General features: G+C 35.0%; 1 protein-coding gene across 1 annotated transcript; it reads left to right on the plus strand.

Moving 5' to 3' along the window:
• Positions 1–1887: 1887 nt before the first annotated feature.
• Positions 1888–17801, plus strand: cacng5b (calcium channel, voltage-dependent, gamma subunit 5b). Its single transcript, XM_059347163.1, has 7 exons — positions 1888–2139; positions 6195–6237; positions 9391–9635; positions 12179–12265; positions 15092–15232; positions 15545–15690; positions 17103–17801. The coding sequence occupies exons 3-7, from the start codon at positions 9440–9442 to the stop codon at positions 17361–17363; spliced, it is 831 nt and encodes a 276-aa protein (XP_059203146.1). The 5' UTR covers positions 1888–2139; positions 6195–6237; positions 9391–9439; the 3' UTR covers positions 17364–17801.
• The last annotated feature ends 79 nt before the right edge of the window (positions 17802–17880 follow it).

Genomic DNA, 17880 nt, shown 5'->3' on the forward strand with positions numbered 1-17880 from the left:
TCCCGAGATAACAAGATCATTTTCTCGAGATCTCGGGGAAACAAATGAAATCAACTCGTTATCACGAGAAAACAGAGGGAATATATATATGAATGCATGGCCGTTTAGGGCTTCCGTAGAAATATGAAAAAACAAGCATTTTTCTCCGTTTTTTTGTGGTATAATAAAAAACAAATAACAAAACAACCAGTCAATTTTTCATTATCTGATTTTTGATTGCCAATTGAAAATGGAAAGAGTGAATGATACACGGATTATTGAGGATTTCGGAGCCCTCTGTGGCTGAAACGTCTTTTTTTTTCTTGCGTATATTGTGTGCATGCATGAGGCGAGGCCTGATCTAAGCATGAGAAAGCCCCCTGCATGATTCACAGATCATGGAGCATGGAGTTCCCCCTCCCCGTTGCACAGAATGAACGGGCAATCGTGCGCTTTTCTGCTCATCGTCCTCATCCTCCCACCTGCTGTAATGTAGCCCGACATGTTTGGCTAAAAAGCTGAATTATAAACAAGACAAATATGTGTGAAATGCTTCTGTTGGCTTTTTGTTCACTGGTGCCAATCTTGAGTCTTTTTGTTTCCAGTCAGGTGTGTCCATTTATTTATTTATCTACTACTGAGGCACACAATGCTACAACATAAACATAAAACTGCCAAATTTACTCTTGAACCCCATGGATTAGTAACTTAACATGGAGACTGATGTTGCAGCTGGACCAAAATGAGATTTTTAAGAGAAAAACCGAATGTTTACATGTCTCACATTGAGAATCTTTATCGGAGGAGAGGAGGAGGAATATAAAAAGCTAAACTTTGGACCCATGACGGAGATAATCACATCATCAGGGTACAGGACCACTACAGTTAGAGCCACAGGGATGTTTCTATGTGTTTCCTTTCACTGCCCCGGCTTTTGTTAACCTGATTCTTCTTGTTCCTCTGTTCATTGTGGTATGATGGATACTGTGTATAAATAAAAAAATATATATATTAAAAAATAATAGTGTGCTCTGTTTTATTTTGGGAGAAGGAAGTGTTCAGTCTGAACCAAGGTTATTATAGTTAATGAAAAACTGACGAAATAATGAAAACTACACTGCAAAAAAGGTGTGTCTAAAAAACAAGATAAAGACACTAAATCTGGGGAGAGGGACACCTGGAATGCCCTGCTTTACCTGCTGCCCCCGCGACCCGGCCCCAGATAAGCGGATGAGAATGGATGGGATTTCACCTAATTTATTTTATTTTTTAATCATTATTTCTTAGAGGACCATGGGTCTGGGGAGGGGGGCTGTTCATTTCAGTTCACAAATCTTAGAAAGAAAAAAGAAAGGAAAATGTATCCATGTATGCTTTTTATGTTTGTACCAAGCATTTGATAAATAAAAAATGTGTTTTAAAAAAGAAAAGAAATGTTTGTTGATCTATCCCAATTAATGTTTTAATTTGTATTTGTATTTGTATTTAACCTGGTTCTGTTGTGAGGGAGCGGAGAATGCCCTGCTTAGCCTGCTGCCCCCGCGACCCAGCCCCGGATAAGCGGACGAGAATGGGTGGATGAATGGAATTTAAGAAACCTTGTCAAGGTAAATTATCTGTCCATGCAGCAAGATCATTTCCCTCAGATTTACTGTTTTATCTGGTTTTTAGACTAAACACATTTTTTGCAGTGTAGTTTCTAGACATTTCACGAGAAAAAAAATAACCTAATCATGACTTAAGACTTATAGGTACTACTGTAATTCCTTTTTTTTCTTTTTTTTTTTGCATACTCGAAAACACTTTCTGTCAGAGCTGAGGGGAGCTGTCTTTGGTCTCTCTCTCTCTCTCTCTCTCTCTCTCTCTCTCTCTCTCTCTCTCTCTCTCTCTCTCTCTCTCTATTTGCATTCATCCAGTCGTCTGTCTGACTCAGTTTCTTCTCTCGCTCTGACTGACGCACCGCTGCGTCGTTTTCTCGCGGCTTTATTTACAGTTTTTTGAAGGAATTTGCGACCAAATCTCCTCAGAGCCGCTTCATTTTTCTTCATTTTTCTTCATTTTCTTGCAAATCTCCAACTGACCTCGCCGACCGTTTTTCTCTGCAGATATTCATCCTCAACTTTCACTTTGTGCAGGAAACACAGTCGGGATTATAAACAGGTGAGAACAAGTGTTTGTTGCATGTTGTTGTCTCACATTTCTACTTTTTTATTCTAATCACACGGACTTATATTCCTTATATGTGTATCACGTATTCACTGATTATAATTGGTGGAAGTTTTTTTTTAGTATGTAACTGTAATATTAGGCTTTTCTTTCATCTATTTATTATTCTATTCTATTGTTATGATCGTAATCTGTTTTACTTTATACTTGTGCTGCTGCAACACCTGAATTAGCCCCCTGTGGATCAATAAAATAATATCTTATCTCATCTTATCCTAATTTATCTTAACTTATCTTATCTTACCATAAGATATTGGAAACTGCCACAAAACTGGCAGCTGTGGTTTCCAGAATATTTCCGTAAAAAATACAGTACATATGTCAACATCGTTATAGAACAACTTGTACATTTTACATCCTAAAACTGTAGTAATTTAAAAATAAAAAAACATTTTAAAGTTATAGATTATAGCGTCCTTTGCTGCTAATTTAACAGGATGATGCTGCTTTTATACTAATTATTTATGCAAAATTTACATGCAGATTTTGCTCATTGTGCATTGAATACCAGTAAATTAACATTCAGTTATTATTTATTGTACACTGAATACCAATAAAATTTACATGCAAAAATGACCAAAAACACACACAAAAATTACAAAAAACATACATAAAACACGAAAAACAAACCAAAAACACACACAAAATTACAAAAAACACATACAAACATACTCAAAAAACACCAAAAACATAATAAAAATACAAAAAACACACAAATTACCAAAAACACACACATAAAAAAAATACATTTATTCACATTTGTACTGTATTTTTTGGAGAATTATTCTGGAAAACAGCTGCCATTTTTTTTTCTGTAAAAGCAACATCATTTTTTTACAGTGTACAGTTGCATGGGTGCACTATGAATCTAATATAAGGCTGACATTGTCATGTTATCATGACAAATATATATTAAATGTAGATTCAATCTATGATATTAAATCACATTTCCCCTCAGGAAAATTACTGTATAGCTGATCATGTGTGAGAGGATGTAGAAGGTCAAAAGACTGATGTTGGAAATTATTATTTTTCCACTTCAAGGACATTTAGGTTACAGTATATAGTATTTAGTGAATAAAGGACTTCAAGTGTGAGTATTTCTGTTCTTATTTACTTCATATTGAAAACTGTCTATTCCTTTTCTGGTCTGAATATATTGGTGAATACACAGACTTTAATATTTGCTTCAGTAAAATAAGTGAAGCTGTGAAGTTGGATGTGAGGAGGTGATTTCTATGTGACAAAGCTCTAGTCGTGACTTCTATATTTACAGCCGAGTGCCAAGTCACACTGTCTGCACATTAATAATGACTTGATTTATCATCACACTGCAAAAAAAGGTGTTTAAAAACCAGATCAAACAGTAAATCTGAGGGAAATGATCTTGCTGCATGGACAGATAATTTACCTTGACAAGATTTCTTGAATTAAGATTATTAAATCTAGAAATAAGCATGTTGAACACTTAAAATAAGAAATTAACTCTTAAAACAAGATAAATGATCTAACACTTCTAAATCTAAAGGTTTTTTTAAATCTTGGTAAGAAACTAATGACTGATGACAAAAAATATTTAAAAAAGTTTGAGAAATTGTGCTTAAAAATTATATTATTTTAATACAATTATAATTTTTAAATACATTTTTCCAACTTTAAAAAAAAAAATATATATATATATATATATGTATATATATATGTATGTAATTTAGTTATATAAAAAGACACAAAAAATATTAAAAAAGGTTGAGAAATTGTGCGTAATTGTGTGTAATAAAATTATAATATTTTGAAATACATTTTTCCTACCTTTTATGATATATATATATATATATATATATATATATATATATATATATATATATATATCATATATATATATATATATTGACAATAATTATCATTTTGATGTCCAATTCTCCTATCTGCTCTTAGAATAGAATAGAATAGCTTTTATTGTCATTGTACATAGCACAACGAAATTAGAGTGCAGCTCCCATAGTGCAAAAACAAATTAAGAACAACAACAACAACAACACACAAACACTTACGGACAATAAGGTATAGAGGTATAAAAGGTATAAAATATCACAAGAATAAATAATTTAGTGGCATAAAACTATTGAATATAGAATAAATAGCTATGTATGTATGTAAAGGAGGCGAATGAAGAGGAGTGGTAGCATGTAGAGGTAAGTTATTAGATAATATGAATATAAATATATTGCACTATAATATTTTTGCAGCTCTTTACAGCTCTTATAGCTGTGGACAAAAAAAGGTGAAATAAGATTTTTTTTAAATAAAATAATAATACTTGCGATAAGGTCATAATATAATGGGAAAAAGGAATGTGAAAAGAATATAAAAAGAAATATGACTAGAAATAAGACTTTTTTTGCGAGCTTTTATATGAATATTATCTGAACTCTGTCTTGTTTTAAAAACCGACAAAGAAATAATTAAAGCGTGTGTCTATACAGGGGGAAATATGACATCACAATACTGATACATAATTTCAAAATGGATACACGTACAAGTCTGAATTAATTATCATAATTCAGAGTTTGTTTCCTTCTGTAGATGGTTCACACGTGTCCTGATGGGATTTAAATCTTCTCCTTGTCCTGTAGATGATCTCCTCTTTCCCTCTTTAACTTACTTATGAATGTTTTTATGAGCGTACAACCTTTTCCAGGGATTCTGCTCTGATTCATGGCTGTAGAAATGTCACAAACCCACTGTTGGATTTCAAATAATGTCAGCGTTTGTATTCACAGCAGCAGGCTGCAACACGTCACATGTCCCTCAGTCGAGAGCAGGGGTCTCAAACTCAAATACCTGGGGACCGCTGGAGGCAGTATCAAAATGACCAAAAAAAGACACAAAATTACTAAAAAAAAAAGACACAAAATGACAGAGAAAAATAAATTACTTAAAAAAGATACAAAATGACCAAAAAAAGACACAAAATTACTAAAAAAAAAAAAGACACAAAATGACAGAAAAAAATAAATTACTTAAAAAAGACACAAAATGACCAAAAAAACACACAAAATTACAAAAAAAACAAAAAACAAAATGACAGAAAAAAATTAATTACTTAAAAAAGAGACAAACTGACCAAAGAAATACACAGAATTACCAAAAAAAAAGACACAAAATGACCAAAAAAAGACACAAAATGACAGAAAAAACTAAATTATTTAGAAAAGAGACAAACTGACCAAAGAAATACACAGAATTACCAAAAAAAAGACACAAAATGACCAAAAAAAGACACAAAATGACAGAAAAAACTAAATTATTTAGAAAAGAGACAAACTGACCAAAGAAATACACAGAATTACCAAAAAAAAAGACACAAAATTACCAAAAAAAGACACAAAATGACAGAAAAAACTAAATTACTTAAAAAAGAGACAAACTGACCAAAGAAATACACAGAATTACCAAAAAAAAGACACAAAATGACCAAAAAAAGATACAAAATTACAAAAAAAGACACATAATTACTAAAAAAAGACACAAAATGACCAAAAAAAGATACAAAATTACAAAAAAAGACACATAATTACTAAAAAAAAGACACAAAATGACCAAAAGAAGATACAAAATTACAAAAAGACACAAAATTACAGAAAAAGACACAAAATTACAAAAAAGACACAAAATGATTTTAAAAAGATACATTACCAAAAAAAAGACACAAAATTATTTTTAAAAAGACACAAAATTATTTTTAAAAAGACACAAAATTATTTAAAAAAAAGACACAAAATTACCAAAAAAAAGTAATTAAAGGGACCTTCCACACACAACACGGTAAAGTGCCATTCATATAAAACTCACATTAAACTTTCATATCAAGGTGGGGGCCACAAAATACCCTCACGAGGGCCGCAATTGGCCCACGAGCCGCGAGTTTGAGACCCCTGATCTAGAAGCTCAGATGGTTTATTTATTTCCTCTTCTTGTGTTTGTGGCAGCTGGGACATGGACTGAACTGGAAGGATTGTTGACCAGTTTAAGGTGAGATACTACAGACATAAACATACAAAAAATGATTAGACCACCTTGTTTTCTTCAATTTCTTGTTCATTTTAATGTCTGGTACAACTAAAGGTACATTTGTTTGAACAAATATAATGATAACAACAAAAATAGCTGATAAGAGTTTAATTTAAGAGCTGATATCTAGACATTTAACATGGTTTTCCTGATGATGATTTTGGGTATGATCCAGAATCTGCCCATTCTCTCAGCACATTATGTTAAAAACCTGAACTGAGAATAACATGATTGTGATGTGGATCTACCTGCAAAACAAACAAACAAAGATGTTATCGATTCCTCCGGTAGCTCTGCTGCTCTGACATTTAATAAGCTGCTCCTCATGAAGACTAGATCTGACTTCCTGAATCTCTCCAGCTTTGTCAGAGAAAGAGAGAACTCTCTCTGAAATATCATGAGGACACCAGGAAGAAATCAAGCTTCAGCTGTTACATCTAGTTTTGGTCAATTTGTGTCTTTTGGTCATTTTGTGTCTTTTTTGATCATTTTTACATTTATTTTTGGTCAAATTGTGTCTTTTTTTAGTCATTTCTACACCTATTTTGGTCATTTTGTGTCTTTTTAGTCATTTTTACGTCTTTTTTTGGTCATTTTGTGTCTTTTTTAGTCAATTTTACATCTATTTTTGGTCATTTTGTGTCTTTTCTAAGTCATTTTTACATCTATTTTTTGGTCATTTTGTGTCTTTTTTTTGTCATTTTTACATCTATTTTTGGTAATTTTGTGTCTTTTTATCATTTTTACATATATTTTTAGGCATTTTTACATCTATTTTTTGGTCATTTTGTGTCTTTTTTTAGTCATTTTTACATCTATTTATGGTCATTTTGTGTATTTTTAGTCATTTTTACATCTATTTTTTGGTAATTTTGTGTCTTTTCATAAGCTGCTCCTCATGACGACTAGATTTGACTTCCTGAATCTCTCCAGCTTTGTCAGAGAAAGAGAGAACTCTGAAATATCGTGAGGACACGATAAAGAAATGAAGCTTCATCTATTTTTGGTCATTTTGTGTCTTTTTTGGTCATTTTGTGTCTTTTTTTAGTCATTCTTACATCTATTTTTGGTCATTTTGTGTCCTTTTTGATCATTTTTACATCTATTTTTGGTCAATTTGTGTTTTTTTTAGTCATTTTAACATCTATTTTTGGTCAATTTGTTCCTATTTCGATAATTTTGTGTCATTTTTTGGTCATTTTTACATCTATTTTTGGTCATTTTGTGCCTTTTTCGGTCAATTTGTGTCTTTTTTAGTCATTTTTACACATATTTTGGTCATTTTGTGTCTTTTCATAAGCTGCTCCTCATGACGACTAGATCTAACTTCCTGAATCTCTCCAGCTTGTCAGAGAAAGAGAGAACTCTGAAATATCATGAGGACACCAGGAAGAAATGAAGCTTCTTCCTCCTCATCATCATCCTCCTCCTGTCTGTCATCCTCCCACACACACTCTCTCCCTCCTTTTTCTCTGTCAAGCTCACAAAGCACCTGGCCACACACACACACACACACACACACACACGCACACACACACACACACACACACACACACACACACACACACCTCCGAGGCTCTGACAGTGTCCTTAAAAGCCTGATTGCATAAAACACACTTTTTGGGGGTTTTGTTTACATAATAAATGCAATTTCATGGTTTCTTTTTTTCTAGGACCCCCATTAGCATTAGCATAAGCTTTTCTTCCTGACGCCCACACACAGGAATGGACAGGAATCTGAATACAAGTCTTAAAACAGATAAATTATCTAAATTATCTAACACTTCTAAATAATTGTTTTTTTTATCTTGGTAAGAACCAAATAATCATCAGGTCACTCTGCTCGGGCCAGTTCATCACTGCTGGCAGCTTTAATTTATCTGTTTTGTACATTTTTTTTTCTTTTTTGGTCATTTTGTGACCAAAATAAGATGTAAAAAGACACAAAATGACCAAAAGAAAAAAAGAAACAAAAGATGTAATATCACAAAAAAAAAGATATAAAAAGACAAAAAAAAACGCAAAAAAAAAAAAGACACAAAAGACGTAAAATCACCACAAGAAAAGACACAGAAAGTTAATTGCTGCTGGCAGCTTTAATTTATCTTATTTATTTGAAGCATTCAACATGCTTTTTTCTAGATTTAACAATCTTAATTTAAGAAATCTTTTGATTTATTCTGGTTTTATGTGGTTTTATTCTGGTTTTAATTGGTTTGATTTAAGAAATCTCTTGGTTTTATTCTGGTTTTATTTTGTTTTTAACTGGTTTTATTCTGGTTTTAACTCATTTCTTATTTTAAGCGTTCAACATGCTCATTTCTAGATTTAATAATCTTAATTTAATAAATCTTGTCAAGGTAAACTATCTGTCCATGCAGCAAGATCATTTCCCTCAGATTTACTGTTTGATCTGGTTTTTTATCAGTGTGAGTATGTTGGGTTGGATGGTGTAAAATGCACTTGAAAAATCAAAGCCTATACTTGATAATGTTTTTACTGTATGTGTTTGATCAAGAACACACACTGGTTCTCCCCATGTAACTCCCCTCAATGTTCTTCCAGTCAGTGGCGGTTCTAGATCAGTTCTACTGTGGGGGCCAAGCAGGGGCCAGTGTTTAATCAGAGGGGCACATTAAAAAAACGGCGGAGATGATATTTAGGCATTCAAAACCTTTATTTTAGCTTATTTAAAAATCTCATTTAAGTATATTTGGAAGATACAAATACACTGATTGAAACAATGAGACTTACCAACAATAATTATTTTTATATGACAATGACATTTCTCATTTTTGTGCACAATCACTTATTTTTATTTTGAAAGTGCAGTACAGTGAGAATGATCTTCTTTTAAAAACACAAGCTTTTATTGCACAATTAAACTATTATACAATGTAAACATTCTGGGTTCCTTTTGTGCACAATGAGATATTGTTAGAACAAAAAATAGGTAAGAATTGTTCCGTTGTTCATTGTTATAAATTGATCATTTTATTATTAATTTGACACAGGGGCCACAGCAGGGGCCAAAGGCTTCTTCACAGGGGCAACTGGAGGCCCCTGTGTAGAACCGCCACTGCTTCCAGTAATCTTCTGTTCCTCCTCCTGCAGATTGCTTCGTGGACGTTTCCCAGTTGAACCAGTGACTCCATCAGTCAGGATGAGCGCGTGCAGCAGGAAGGCTCTGACGTTGCTGAGCAGCGTGTTTGCTATCAGCGGCCTGGGTCTGCTGGGGGTGGCGGTCAGCACCGACTACTGGCTGTACCTGGAGGAGGGCGTCATCATGCCTCTGAACCAGAGCGTCGACATCAAGACCTCGCTGCACTCAGGACTCTGGAGGGTCTGCTTCCTGGCTGGTGAGGAGCTAGACAGGAGGGGGGGGGTAGTTCTCTGTGCTCCTGTGATTTGACAGTTAACCCTTTGATGCACAACATGGGTCAAAATGACCCACATTCATTAGGGCCACGGGGCAATCGCACCGAGCACTACTGTTATACTGTGGATTTTTTCTTCTTCCTCTTCTGGACACAATTTCGTCCCGCTACTAGTTTAAATTATATATCAAAATGTGCGGCTTGATCGGGATCGGTGTGCTATTACTTTTCTCTACGGATTATGAATTTTTTGCGAAAAACTGCCCAAAATTTTGCATTGAAGTGAATGGGACGGCCCCAAAAAAATGAGCGAAAAAGAACAATAATTGGAGATTTTCAAACGTCTACTTCTCCAACATAATTTCACCTAGAGACTCCATTTAAACTGTAAACAGTAGACACAAGTCTTGTGTATTGGTGTATTAATTTGTGTTTCGATAGGTCATATAGTTTTTTATCAATCCCTGTTCAATGACCATGATCATTTTTGGAGAAATTCTGAGATTATAATGGGTGTGTATTGCACGGAATGTTCGTGTCACAGTGTGTGACATCATCGCCAGAGTGTAGAGGGAGAGAAAAAACTGTCAAAAAATAAATTTTAAAACTGCGCTCCAGGCCGCAAATTCCACTCTACAGAAATAATTTATACATAGAAACGTAGGAAAATTAGTCTTCTCACTCACAATCCTCTGGTAAAGCTGTCAGAGTTATAGTTTGGGCGTAGGACGCACAGATGATCCACCAACACCACCAACAGCCTCATTGGCTCCCATATTAAAAACACAGGAAGATTTCTGAAAAAGGGAGATGTAACAGTTTTTTTAGATCGCTCTAACAAAGCTATTTTTTCATTTTTCTTAAAAAAACATATGTAGACGTTCAGGAAGAACTTGTAGATGCTCAAAGTGAAGTCGGATCAATGATAGGTATTATGGTTTTGCCAAAAATGCTTTCTAATCGAAGCCAGAAATTCCAGTCTGTCTACCTCTGTTACGGAACATTCGATAGTTGGTGGCAGTTAATTCTGTTGATTGCTCTGCTCCGACACTCCTCAAGATACACATGCTTCAAACACACACACACACACAGGTAACTTTATGCGATTTTCGTTACACACACAACACGCACACTCCTCCAGATACACGTTTCACACACACACACACACACACACACACACACACACACACATACACACATACACACACACACACACACACACACACACACACACACATTCTTGTACTTCTATCTTTGTGAGGACCCTCATTGGAACAGTGAATTCCCTTGGAGGTTATAATAGTTTTGGATTTTTCATTATTTTGAGTTTTAATTTTGTTGTGAATTTTTGTTTTCAAATTCAGTTAGTTTTAATGAGTTTTTAGAGTGATTTTGCTAGTTTTACTTTAGTTTTATTAGTTTTAGTGTTTTGTAATGGGGTATTTGTTGGTGGGAGATTAAAAGAGGTCACAGTAAATTTTGCCTTTATTTCCTTTGTCTGATCCATCTTCATTATGTATGAAAAAAGTTGACAAAGACGAATAATTTTAGTTAGTTTTGTAACCACACAATACAGCTTCAGTTAGTTACCTTTTTTTTAAAAACCCTCATTTTTATGCATGGTTACCTTTACATAAACCTAATATTAACCTTTAACCCTTAAAACAAAGTCTGAAATCTCAAAAAAGCCTTTAAAGAAGTGAGGACCGGCTGAAATGTCCTCACTTTGCAAAAATGTCCTCACTCTGTTGGTTAAAAACGTGTTCTGGTCCTCACTATGTAGGAAGTACAAGAACACACACACACACACAGACACACACCTTCACGTCTTGAGAGAAAGACGTCATCTCTTGGTGCTGCAGTTCCCTCCAGCTGTCGTCTGTCTGTGACGCTGCTGAAGTGATAATAATGATAATAATGATAATAACGACTGTGTGACTGGCTGATGTGTGATGTGACTCACACTTCTGTTGGAAAAAAAAAAAAGTTGATGATGAATTTAAGAAAAAGCGGGGCATCAAAGTTTGATGGAGGGAAGTCTACCCCTAATGTGTCTGTTTAAGATGCAGGAAATTCATTATAATACGATAAATATAATATATGTGTCATTTTACTGGGGGTAATGTTGAAACACAACCAGTGGAGACTCCAGAAAATGACTGTTTCCAGCCAAGAGATTGACATTACTGTACAGATTAAACAAATGTGATATAACAGGTGAAAATGAATGAGACTTAGAGGAGAATTTTGTGCCTTTAGACCAGGGGTCTCAAACTCAAATTACCTGGGGGCCAAAAAAAGACACAAAATGACCAAAAAATACACAGAATTACCAAAAAAGACACAAAATTATTTTTTTAAAAGACACAAAATAACCAAAAAGGACACAAAATTACAAAAAAAAAAAGCCAAAATTATTTAAAAAAGACAGAATTACAAAAAAAGATTACAGAAATTACAGAACATTTGCACAGCCCTACTTTTAACAAAACTTTTCCTCAAGGTTTTTGTCTCTTTGTCTCCAGGTGATGAGTCCGGTCGCTGCTTCACCATCGCCTACATCATGCCCATGAACATCCAGCTGACCTCAGAGTCCACAGTCAACGTGCTCAGTGAGTAACTCCAAGACTAATACAATCAGAATCACAATCAGAATCAGGATCAGGATCAGGATCAGGATCAGGAGCCTTTATTGTGATTGCACAGGGTAACAAGTCCGTTTGCTATTTCATGGAGGGTGGAACTCCTGTTTTTGTTTGCCCATGGTGCCAACCAGGCTATAATACAACTGTCTGCCTATATGATTATTAACTGACAGGTAAATTTGCAAAGAAGCAGCTGGAGACGCTAACAAAGTTAGAGACAGAGAGACAATCAAAGTGCAAACCGCGCAAAAAATGTGCTTAACTGTGTTAAGCTAGCGTTGCTTTATTCCAACCTAGCTAGCAAGCTAATACAAATGAAACGTCTTCACACAAAACAGCATTTAAAAAAAGATTGGGACTTCTCCTCTTCCTCTTTTCTTCTCTTTCAATGCTGAGCACCGGAGAGTTTTGACGGTCGTCTCATCTTGAAGATTTATCAAAACATAACGTGTTTTTATTTTTATTTTTTTTTCACATTCATTTTTTTAACATTTACAGCAGTAGTGCAGTAACAGAAGTAGCAGGGTAAACATTACATTAATAATATTTGAGAAACATCTAAATAATACAAAAATAAATACATAAATAGAAATTGATAATAATAACAACAGTAGTGAAATAATAATTTATATATATATATATATATATATATATATAATAAAGATTACCAGGGGTCACAAGCAAAGAAAAATTAAATTGAATCAAAAATACTGAAGTGGGAGCATAATCTCACAGTTTTGATAGCTTTCTTGTTTGTAGCATTAGATATTGACTTGAAGTACATCTCCAGATCTTTTATAAAAACACAAAAGAAAAGTTTCACTTTGGCAAATTTACATTTATGGATGTAAAATTTTGCAAGGATTATAATTAGATTCATTAAATAATATTCTTTTTCAACTGAAATGTTACTCATTTTAAAAAACAAAAAGTACATCTTGCAAGAGGAGCTTGAAGTCACAGGTGATATTAACATAACGCGTCTGTCACTTGACGTGACCTCTGTGACAGCGGTCTGACCGTCTAAAGGGGGGCAAGGCAATGACCACACGTCACATGACTCAGCACCACAATGTTGAGTACAACGACATTTTCCATCAACCCGTCCAAAACGTTTAAAAACACACAAACAATATGACAGAGGTGAAGAGGACAGGAAGACAGAGATGAAGAAAAGGAAATCACAGCACAACGTGAGGAGAGGAAAGGAGGAAAAAACTATGAAAAAACCTCAGCAACATAAACATAATACACCTGCAGCCGTTTCATCAAATGTTCACAGACCCTCCTGTAATAAAACAAGGTTCCTCCTTCAGCTTGTTCATATAAAGAGCAGGGCCGGGGGTCTTTTCATGGCAAAAACGTTTTCTTTTCTAATAAAAATGTTCTTGGAAATCCCCTGAAAGTAGCGAGACGGATGGTTCTGAGTCATCTGCTCCTCTCCAGAATACTTAATAACTTCTCAAAGACAATTCAGCTCACAAGTCCTTCAGCGTGGCTCACCGTCGAGGGATATCTCCACTCTGAGTCACATAATAAGATCTGATGAATACAAATCTGGCAAAGAGCAGACGATGATTAAAGTTCTATATTTGTCTTTATTTTATATGATTGATTTCTTCCCGCTCCCTCACAACAGAACCAGGTTAAACACTTCTATAGACAAACTGTAAATGACAAATTAAAACATTAATAGATCAACGGGATAGATCAATAAACATTTTTTTTCTTTTTTTAAAATATTTTTTATTTATGAAATGCTCTGTACAAACATAAAAAGCACACATGGATACAATTTATTTTCTTTTTTCTTTGTAACGTTTGTGAACTGAAATTTACAGCCCCCACCGAAAAAAGATATAAAATGACACAAAAAGGACACAAAATGACCAAAAAAATACATAAAAATGACCATAAAAAGACACAAAAGAACCAAAAAGAGAAACAAAAGACGTAAAATCACCAAAAATAACATAAAAAGAAAAACAATTACCAAAAAAAAAGACACAAAATTACCAAAAAAAGATACAAAAACAAAACAAAAAGATGTAAAATCACTGCAAATTATTTGTTTCTTACCTCTTATCTTAAGATTTAAAAAAACCTTTTTATTTAGATTTAGAAGTGATTTGGAAGTGTTACATAATTTGATAACAAGCACACCCTGCTTTATAATTAATTTAACTCCAAATGGGTTTATAATTTACTGTATTGACATCCCGCTGTTTTGAGGAAGTCTTAAAAATAGCAATTGAAACCAGAAGCTCATTAGGAAAATGTTTACTGAGTTAATTAATAAAGAGAAAAGTAGGACCATTTTCTCTTAAACCTCGACACAATTTTTTTTTGCCGCTAATGGAGTTGCCCCCTGCTGGCCAACATAAAGAATGCAGGTTTAAGGCACTGAACACATATGTACACTCTAAGAAAAGATTCAGGAGAACAATTTTTTAAAGTTGAGCCAGTTTCATTTTTTAGAGTGTAAAATGACAGAAAAACCAGAAAAAAGAAAAACAGAAAAAATGACCAAAAAGAGAAACAAAAGACGTAAAATCACCAAAAATCACATAAAAAGAAAAACAAATACCAAAAAAAGACACAAGAAAGTCACAAAAAAGACACAAAAAAAGACACAAAAAGACATAAAAATTACCCAAAAAAGACACAAAATGACCAAAAAAAGAAACAAAAACAAAACAAAAAGATGTAAAATCACTGCAAATTATTTGTTTCTTACCTCTTATCTTAAGATAAAAAATGTTTCTGTCTCTGTGTGTGTGCTGTGTCTCTCAGAGATGATCCGCTCAGCGACTCCGTTCCCTCTGGTCAGCCTCTTCTTCATGTTCATCGGCTTCGTCCTCAACAACATCGGACACGTCCGTCCTCACCGCTCCATCCTGGCCTTCGTCTCTGGGATCTTCTTCATCCTCTCAGGTAAACCTCAGGGCCTCAGGGCCCCATTCACAAAGCGTTCTTAAGGGGAAAACGCTTCTTAAGGGACATTTTCTTCTTCACTTTGCTCTTAAGACAACATTTTGTAATTTGTAAGAAGTTCCTAAGACATACGACAATTCTTAAGAAAAAAAAATGGTGAAAAGCATTTAAGAACATTCTCAGGAACATCCTTTTTTTTAGGTCTGGGTTCTTATGGGTTTAGAAGACTTTTGTGAACGTGTCCCCTGGTCTTCTGTCATATCTTGTCTCCTTCTCGTCTTTGTCCAACCCCTGATGTATTGTCTGTCCCAGGTCTGGCTCTGGTGGTGGGTCTGGTGCTCTACATCTCCAGTATCAATGATGAGATGTTCAACAGGACGAAGAGCAGCGAGGCCTTCTTCTCCTATAAATACGGCTGGTCCTTCGCCTTCGCTGCCATCTCCTTCCTGCTCACTGAGGTCAGACAAACAAAACACCTGATCTACCAAACACATGAATACAAATAAGAAATTAACTCTAAAAACAAGATAAATTATCTTGGTAAGAACCAAATAATCATCAGGTCACTCTGCTCGGGCCAGTTCATCACTGCTGGCAGCTTTCATTTATCTGGTTTTAAGAGTTAATTTCTTATTTTAGGTGTTCAACATGCTTATTTCTAGATTTAATAATCTTAATTTAAGAAATCTTGTCAAGGTAAATTATCTGTCCATGCAGCAAGATCATTTCCCTCAGATTTACTGTTTTTTTGCAGTGTGCTGATTCTATAATGGTTCATTGTTTCCTCGAGGCAACAGAGCAATTTTCCATAATGGAATGTTGTTGCCTCAGAGCAATGGCTGCATTTTAACAAGTTTTATGAAAATAAGATAAATTGCATGAAACTATTGAAAATGAAGGTTTACTCAACTATTAGTAGGAATACATTTTTTCCAGATATAAAAGGGCCAGGAAATTATGTTTTGAGTGATTTTTTGTGGCGCAAAATGTCAAAGCTGTTTCCTTTGGAAAAGTCTGCAAAAAAGCGTTTCAATATGGCCTTCTGGAGGTCATGTGACTAATTAAAGCATTGCTATTGGTTCCCTATACTCTTCCCTCTTTTTTAAAGTATCACATCACTCAAAAACATGCATTGTAGAAATCTGACAGGCCAGAAATGGGGATGTTGTCTGAGGGCAACACCGTACCAACTGACTGCACAAGCTATCAGAAATGCTGCTTTCTGTTTTCATTTGGGGTTTTTTTACTGAAAGTATAGTTATTATAAAGTTAATATATGGTTAATATGGTGTAGTATCTGCCTTCACACAGCATCCTGAGGGCTCACTGCCCTCTGGTGGTGGCACATAAGAACTGCAACACAACATTAACTTAAAGGAACAACTCACCCCAAAATAACAAATACAGATTGAAAAAAAGCACTACAGGGAAGAGGAGGAAGAAATTGGGGGGTCAATGGTTGATGTAAGTGTGAACATTAGTGTAATTGTTGGTCATATCAATAATGACCAAAGTTAAAGTGGCAAATCTACAAGAAAAAAAGTCGCAGATTTAAGAGATTTAAAGTGGCGAATCTGTGCGACAAAAAGTCTCAGATTTAGGAGAAAAAAGTTGGAAAAAAGCTACTTTTTTTCTTGCAGATCCACCAATTTAAATCTCATAAATCTGTGCATTTTTTTCTCGTAGATTTGCCACTTTTATCTCGTAAACTTTTTTCTCAAAATATGACCCCCTTCCCTGGGGTCCGTATGTTTTTTTACACATTCTGGCAGTATGTAATATCCTCCAATATTCTCTCGGGTTGAAATTTAGAATTTGCAAGTATTTCAATGAGTGTCCTATTAAGGGTTAATGTGCTGTGTCCCTGCAGAGTGCAGGCGTGATGTCCGTCTACCTCTTCATGAAGCGCTACAGTGCCGAGGAGCTCTACCAGCCCCGTCACCCCAGCTTCTACCGGCCCCGCCTCAGCACCTGCTCCGACCACTCGGGCCAGTTCCTCCACCCCGAGGCCTGGTCTCGGGGCCGGAGCCCCTCAGACATCTCCAGCGAAGCGTCGCTGCAGATGAGCTCCAGCTACCCCGCTCTGCTCAAGTGTCCCGACTACGACCAGGTGTCCTCCTCGCCCTGCTGAGGCTCCAGGAGACACAACTAGAGATTTACTGTCAGGTTGATGTTTTCAGGGAGGAAGATGTTGTGACTGACCTGAGGACTTTTTACAGGCTCACACATGCTGACTGGGGTTTGTTGTCGTAGGCAGAGTCTGCAGGATTTAGAAACATGTATGGTTAAATTGGTTTCCAGGAGATAACCTTCGACCTTTATGTGAAAGAGGGGAAATGTTCTGTATTTTGGTTTCAATGTGTCTTTTATGTGCATTTTATCCCTCTATCTTCATCTTCTTCATTTTGCAATTTGACATTGCAAAAAAGTCGTGTGTGTCTAAAAACCAGATAAATTAAAGCTGCCAGCAGTGATGAACTGGCCCGAGCAGAGTGACCTGATGATTATTTGGTTCTTACCAAGATAAAAAAACTTTTTGTGTCTTTTTTTTTTTTGTGATTTTACGTCTTTTGTGTCCTTTTTTTGTGGTTTTTTTTTGTCTTTTTATGTCTCTTTTGGTCATTTTACGTCTTTTGTTTCTTTTTTGG

This window comes from Centropristis striata, chromosome 13, assembly GCF_030273125.1.
Source record: "Centropristis striata isolate RG_2023a ecotype Rhode Island chromosome 13, C.striata_1.0, whole genome shotgun sequence".
NCBI lineage: Eukaryota > Metazoa > Chordata > Actinopteri > Perciformes > Serranidae > Centropristis > Centropristis striata.

Excerpts from the sequence above, each read along its gene's own strand:
- cacng5b (XM_059347163.1), top strand. The coding sequence starts at position 9,440 with ATGAGCGCGTGCAGCAGGAAGGCTCTGACGTTGCTGAGCAGCGTGTTT. Across the intron at positions 12,266-15,091 it reads GTCCACAGTCAACGTGCTCA|AGATGATCCGCTCAGCGACT; the intron begins GTGAGTAACTCC and ends TGTGTCTCTCAG. Across the intron at positions 15,233-15,544 it reads GATCTTCTTCATCCTCTCAG|GTCTGGCTCTGGTGGTGGGT; the intron begins GTAAACCTCAGG and ends TGTCTGTCCCAG.